Source organism: Humulus lupulus, chromosome 3 (assembly GCF_963169125.1).
Source record: "Humulus lupulus chromosome 3, drHumLupu1.1, whole genome shotgun sequence".
Lineage (NCBI taxonomy): Eukaryota > Viridiplantae > Streptophyta > Magnoliopsida > Rosales > Cannabaceae > Humulus > Humulus lupulus.
This window is the reverse complement of record NC_084795.1, coordinates 60,479,289-60,486,380: the sequence shown is the minus strand read 5'-3', so window position 1 is coordinate 60,486,380 and position 7,092 is coordinate 60,479,289. Positions and strand designations below refer to the sequence as shown.

Here is a 7,092-nt window from a genome sequence, read left to right as displayed (position 1 = left end):
ATATACATAAACTATGTTCCTCAAGCTATACAAAAGCTAAAAATATGCGTCCTCATATCTTACAGGTTGAAAAAAATACACTCAAACATCAGAATCCTGTCGTACCAAAAAGTAATTTTAGTGTCCACATCATTATGTCAACATCACATGTTTAATTTATCTCAGTTTCTCCAAACATTTACTCATCAAAATAATTTGAAGCCCTGCATGGATTCTATGCTACATTACCCCCAATTAAATATGTGGAATTTCTAATAATAGGCACATCCGAGGTCAAAAATACATAGATAGAAAGATGTATAAATTACAAAAGAGAGAGAGGGAGAAAGCGAGAGATTACATTGTAGGCAAAGGAAGCTCTGGTTTGACTCTTGGTGCCATAGTTACAATGTTTGTCTCAGGACGAGTGGCTTTCCCTGTTGCTCCCGTTACCTTGTCTTTTTTCAACTTTATAACTGATGAGCCCTGCTTTCCTCCTCCTGCTGATCTTTTCTGAACACACGAGTTAATATTAAGCATCACAAGAGTGGATGCCAGATAAATATCCTATAACTAGATAGTCACAAACATAGTCTAAACAGAGGTTACACAGATATGGATAGTAAAATAAAACTTACAAAGTTTAACATAAAGCTTCATATGAACTTCATGCAAAGTAATGAACTAACATCAACTGAAAATAAAATAAGTACAAAATTAACAAACCTCTTGGTGCACCTCCCTCCTTCAGTAATCTTTCCTCAGCATCCCTGTTAAAACAATATATGCTAGTTAAAAAAAGAAAAAGAAGGAACAATTGATGTGAATCTGCTATAACAAAGTCCAAGAAGATCATTCACAAGAAATCACACCTCAAGACCTCTGCAATTGTTTCATCATCAGGAGAAACTTCATGAGCCTTGATAAGATCAGAGACAGCATCCTAACAACAAGAATGTCCCCCAATGGTTAGCAGGGCAATTGCATAAACATCCTTCAGAAGACATTTATTATAAGTATTATTTTCTGAAACAATTTTTTTATTATAAGATCAGAACTGATAGATTGAAAATGAGAAAATACAAAAGCAATATTAGATAACAAACAATCCTCTAGCTTTGGTGCTATTATTATAAATGTCTTGATTATTAATCACAGTTGACTGATATATAGTATAATAGAAAGCAAAAGGAAGACAACTCAATACCTCAGAACCTTCTTTTATGCATTCATCAAACTGCTTTGTTTTCAAGTAACAAAAAATGGAAAACTGCCCGTCCTCTAAGTCACACTAATAATTTTTTTAAGCTATAAACGAAACTACTATATAGGATTTGGGCCACAACTTTCCTATCAGTAACAGGGTTAAAGCTTATGGAAGGTAGTTGTTTCAGTTGAGGCATCTAGCCAACTTGCATAGGCCTCATCTCTGCAGAAAGCAATGAAAAAGATTTCCCTATAAATTGCTGAAGGTTTTCCTTTCATCTCTAAAGGGAACCACAAGCGAGTTGGCAAATAGGTTCCTGATCTAAAGGTCTCAGGTATACATATCCTATAACTATAATAATGGGGTATTCTTTCCCTTTTAAGTACTTTCTGCTCCCTGTTTATCAAAACGAAAGTTAAGATTGCTAACATCCTGTGGTGCTAGTAATTATTAATAAAGTTGGTGTACCAAACAAATAAAATAGTTCATTTCGTTTTGGCAGCACTACAAATGACAAAATCCACACTACCCTCCAAGTCAATAAAACAAATGAATTTAACGTTCAAAATGTATTGAGAATAGAACTTAAGCTTAGGCATACTATCTTTCATCGTGTAGGTGGCCAACTTAATGCAATGCTTACTGAGCCATAAAAATTAAGCATCTCAATGTTAACATTAAAATTGCTCAAAATGCAAAAGTAAAAGATCAGAAAAAACAAACCTGTTTCTTCAGCATCTGAGCTCCATTCAATTCATAAGTGATCTGGGCATCAAGACGTGTACGCATAGCTGCTATCTCTTCAGGCGTTGAGTTAGCCATCTTACAGTAGGATTTGAACCTTTCCTCCCACACAAACTCACACACCCAACCAGTTGAGTTAGCCAAGTGACTATAATTAATTTTATTTAAAATATTATTTTTGCAATTTTGTTAAACTAAACTGAGCGCCAAACAAATTAAATTTGGCACCATAGTTATTTACCTTCCATATGAACATGTAAAACGATGTTATTGCAGCTTTGCTGCTCAAATCAACCGACTTGGCATTAGTCCAGAGTATTGAAGCCAAAATTGTGTGTCCCAATACCTAATCAAGGAAATACATATAAAAAAATCAACATTCACAGTACTAATCAAGCAGAAAGGGAAAGCATACAACATAGTTCCATGGAAAAAAACAAAAGTTGATACCTTAAATAATGCTATAACAACTGAGAAGAAGCTCATAAATGAAATTGCAAATATGAGAGGCCTTGAGAAGGCAGCTGGCCTTTTAAAGACATGGGTCTGAAAATCAATGCATATTTCAGTACTTGGAATCATTGAAATCTTTTCAATTTAAAAAAAAAATTATTGAAATCTGAAACGCATTACTATTATAATTTACATGATCATAGTAACAAATGGCTAAAATATGCAACTATTTGGTAAAACAGATACCCAAATAAACATTATTCCTTCCCCTTCTATTTATATGATACATGTTCCTTTTCATTTACATTCTTAATATCTATGTCATGCATGATTTAGTTATTTTTAGTTTATATCCATACAATAAACGGCATAATGAAAACTTATTTTTATTAAAAGACAATCAACTTTGGGCACAAGAAATAAGAATGTTTGGATCATGCATAGTATGAGTAGAAAGAGACATCCAAAGTTCAACTTGGCTTGCAACAAGAGGAATAGATATAACATAACCTGCATGTGAAGAAAAAAAGCTATTTGAACAATCACTGCTCGAACTGCGAGAATGCACATTGCTGCAACTAAAGCAAATCTCTTCCATCTCAAAAGGGGCACCTGACATGAAAGGTGTTAAGCTACCAAGTGAGAAACAGATTCTGTAAATTTTCCACCTTAACCTTTTGTCATTAGGTGACATAAAACTAAGTATATATTTCAAAATATCCGCTGATAAGGCATTGTATATGAAAAATTCTGAGATTAGACAAACTCACATTGATTGAATAAGCAGTTCTCAATGCAAAACTGATGAATAGGGCCCAAAATAATGGCCATGACCCAACAATCCATCCAAGGCCAAAACTCTAAAAAATAAAGTGATAGGTAGTCAGAATATTATAGGCTGGAAATACACAATAATAAGTTTACAATATTTTGCACAATACATTAATACAGAAAGCTAATTCCCATACCAGAACAGAAAAGGATGCGACAATCATGACACCAGTTTGAATTGAATATTCCCGTGACGCCAACGGAAGATATGGCTTGTTAACCTGTGATGAAATACGCCATAGATATCTAGAGTTAGACAATCCTTGATGTATCCCATGTAACCATGTAGAATTGTAGATAGTCTCTCTAGAAGAAAAAAAAACTATTTGGTAGAACTAGGAACTGGTGTAGTGACCTTATGCTCAAATGTAAGAATAAAATATATGCATTTTCTTCATTCAAAATTAAGAGAATGTAAGACAGTAAGATCTAAGAGCTACCTTGTCTATATCAATATCATACAACTGATTCAAACCAACAATGTAAATGTTCATTAAGAGGGCAGCTGCAACAGCCTGAATTGAAAAGATCAAATTCATAAGAACGAAATTCATGGTGTGAATTAAAAAAAAGCAGCTCAAAGTATTTTAAGCTTCACCTCCAACATCCCAGCAAAAAATAATGGTGAAAAGTCTGTAAGCTTCTCGACTGCAAGTAGGGAAACTGAGACTATGCTCAATGCCTGCTTCCAGAAAAAATAAGATGAGTCTCCAAAAATTGATAGGAAACAATATTATCAATAAATTGAAGTTTAAATGAATGAGATTAATATAATGACTATTCTGGGACTGCCCCACTAAATTTAAATAACCTACCGTGCCTATGACTGTATGTGGCTGTGAAAACCTATAGAAAGCATCCAAGGAATCTTTAACGGAGTTCAAAACATTTTTTGGCTCCGATTCAAGAGGTTGTCCATCAGTAGCATTAACCAGGAATCTTTTATTTGGTCTCTGGTAGGATATAGATGTTTCAATGCAATGCTTCTATGAACTGGGTTGTAACCCAGCACAGCAATGTTTTTCTCTCACATTCCAAGCTATAAACCTTGATACATTGTATGCCACATTTGAACATGCATTCTCAAAAAAATAAAAAAAGACATAAGAAAAATCTCACAATTAGCATATTGGAAACTGTTAACAAATTATTCCCATGAACATAACTTTTTTTTCAAAACCAAAGACAAACATATATCAAAAGCAAAACCTTTTGGAAAAAGTTCATGTTTTCAATCAAGGATAACAGAGGACCTGTTCTATTTGACCTGGTTATAGAAAATAACATCATTGAACTTATGTCCCAGTAGTGGGTTATGTCAAAAATCTAATGATTCTAATCAAAGTTTTTAACCAACTGGAAAACCAGTTGATGCAGCACAAGCACAAATGCCAATGCCCTATAATCAGAGAGAGCAACAAAGCTTACAATAAAGCAAGTTTATACGACCCCTTTTACATTGCAGCAAGGTTGTCCATTAGTTACATTTCAGCATCAACCATTTTTCAACCCCTTTATTAAAGAATATATATGAACAGTAAACAGAGGAACTCATCCAATTTTATAACATTTTGGCTAAGTAAGATGTGTGAAGGGAGAAACTTAAGTAATTCGATAAAGGTCCTACAAGAAAAAGGGCCTAAGAAAAAAAGACAAATATGATTTCTGTTATACATGAAAAAGAAAACATAAAAGTGTGTGAAACGATTCAACCACTGAATTAGAACCAAAGATTAAAAAACAAGATAAACTAATAAGAGGGCCTTTCTAATCACATGAAACTAGAACAAAAAATTAGAGAGTTGCACTTAAAATTTACGAACAACAGGGATTTAAAAAGAAACAACACTACTTGTATTCTCTTGTACTATTTATATAAAGAAAAAATACAAGGAAGTAGTTACATGATTTATAAGGGCACCAAATTTACCTTATTTCCAGCACAACCAAATCGAATAGATTCGACAGAAGTTTCTTAAAAGGATAAGACACTAAGAAAAAGACAAGCTAAAGATAAATAAAGATAAAGCAGTGAAATATTTTAGCTTCAAAGTTACTGAAATCAATTTGATGATGATAAATTCATTCAATCAAATATGTAATGGCACACAACAATGAATCAAACACTAACAAGCTCGTGGGATGTGTGTTTTTCTAAGTTAATTGCTATACAGAATAAACCCTTTTCTTTTCCAATATGGAACCTTTTTTATGTTAAAGTCAAACCAAACTTTCTATGCATGTACATGATATACAACAAGATACCTCAAAGCTGCTTCCTCTGGATATGCTTGATCTCAAAAGATTTAGAGACTCATCTTCTCCTCTGGATATACAACATGATTATCGTCTTGCAGCTGTTCATGAGGTTCCGAGGGTGAAAAAGATAAGATCTTCATCCTATAGCCATAACAAGAACAAACAGGGCGATTATCAATACAAGAATCAATTTTTTCAGAAAATTGATGAATTACATTTTTCTGTGACCCAAATATACAGTTAATATCACAATTACATACAAATTTATAGCCTTTATGATATAACCAGACCAGACATGAAAACCCAAGTGAATGAAACCAACCCTCTTTTTTCATAAATTAGAATACATTACTAAATACAGTAAAATTCACATCAGCCAACAATCTGTATTATCAAATACAGTAGCCACAAGGAAGATAATGACATTCTACCAAAAGCAATGTCAAGTTAAGAAATTCAATCAATCTTTTATTCTCCTAAAAGAAATACCGTTGAAAAGGGACTGAGAGAGAGACCTAACAGAACCTTGAAAAGGAATGCTTGAAACAGATATGGCTATAGTAATATCAGATATGCTTGAAGCAAATTCAGTCAAGAAAAGACAAAACTCCCACCATCAGAACTCGGGACCAAATTGTTTGAAATATAATCTTCTCAACTAAATCACAACCAAACTAACAATGAAAGAAACAGAGTTACCAATCCTAATAACCCAATACCCAACATCAAATTATGTAGTAAACACTCTAAAATAACTATTCGAGCAAACAGTTTCAAATTTTCAATCTCCCCCAAATATAAATAAAGTCCCAAAGCTTTCATTTTTAGCAATACAATGGTTTTATAATTATTATGTGAAGAAAAGGTTCTTTCTCAACCATCAGTGTAGTTCAAAGGAAAGAAACCATGACTAGTACTAGTAGTTACTTAAAGGCAATAACAAAAACTGAGAACGCCTAAACATATAGTTCATCATAAATTATGTCAATGGTTTTCCTCACTAACTGTAATTAAGAAACATGTAACAACAAGGAAGAGTACCCTATTATTATGCATTTAGTAATCTATCAAATGTGTTTGATGGTGTTTCAGGGACGAAACCTGAACTCCAATTGTCTCCCTCCTCTGTCTCGCTCTCCGCCAACAAGCCCAGTCCCACGCTCGACCCTGCACACTGCCGGACTTGTAATGATGAAATCAGAGACAGAAATCGTCAAGCTCCTGCACCTCCGAGTCCTCGTCACCACCTCCGTCTAGTCTCCCGCGCCAGCCACCTACAAGAGAGAAATGTGAAAAATGATGGAGTTGAGAGGTTAGATAGATGTGAGGGAAATAGGGTTTAGAAGAGAAAAGGTACATCGCTGAGAGAAGAAAGTCGAGAAAGAGAGAAAGAATGAGAATAAAGAAATTAAAATATCCCATACTAAGCCTTCGTCTACCATGAACCAACCAACAGCAACAAAAATAAGTTGAGAGGAAACATACCAGATCTCGCCTTCGTCGTGTGCTGAGGAGAAGAAGACCCACGCAGCGTCGAACCCATGACCTCGCCTCTGCCTCCGCCTCCGCCAGGCGCCGTCACCTATTCTTCCAAGAGAGAGTGAAGTGGGGATGGTTTC

The 7,092-nt window shown here is 34.4% G+C and overlaps 1 protein-coding gene across 1 annotated transcript; it reads right to left on the bottom strand.

Moving 5' to 3' along the window:
• Positions 1-2,102: 2,102 nt before the first annotated feature.
• On the bottom strand, positions 2,103-6,295 carry LOC133824220 (homogentisate phytyltransferase 1, chloroplastic-like). The gene is made up of 12 exons (XM_062257088.1): positions 6,173-6,295; positions 5,529-5,694; positions 5,145-5,205; positions 4,580-4,613; positions 4,030-4,200; positions 3,813-3,896; positions 3,655-3,729; positions 3,352-3,435; positions 3,154-3,243; positions 2,894-2,995; positions 2,315-2,476; positions 2,103-2,276 (listed from the first exon to the last, which is right to left on the bottom strand). The coding sequence occupies exons 1-12, from the start codon at positions 6,293-6,295 to the stop codon at positions 2,103-2,105; spliced, it is 1,326 nt and encodes a 441-aa protein (XP_062113072.1).
• Positions 6,296-7,092: the final 797 nt, after the last annotated feature.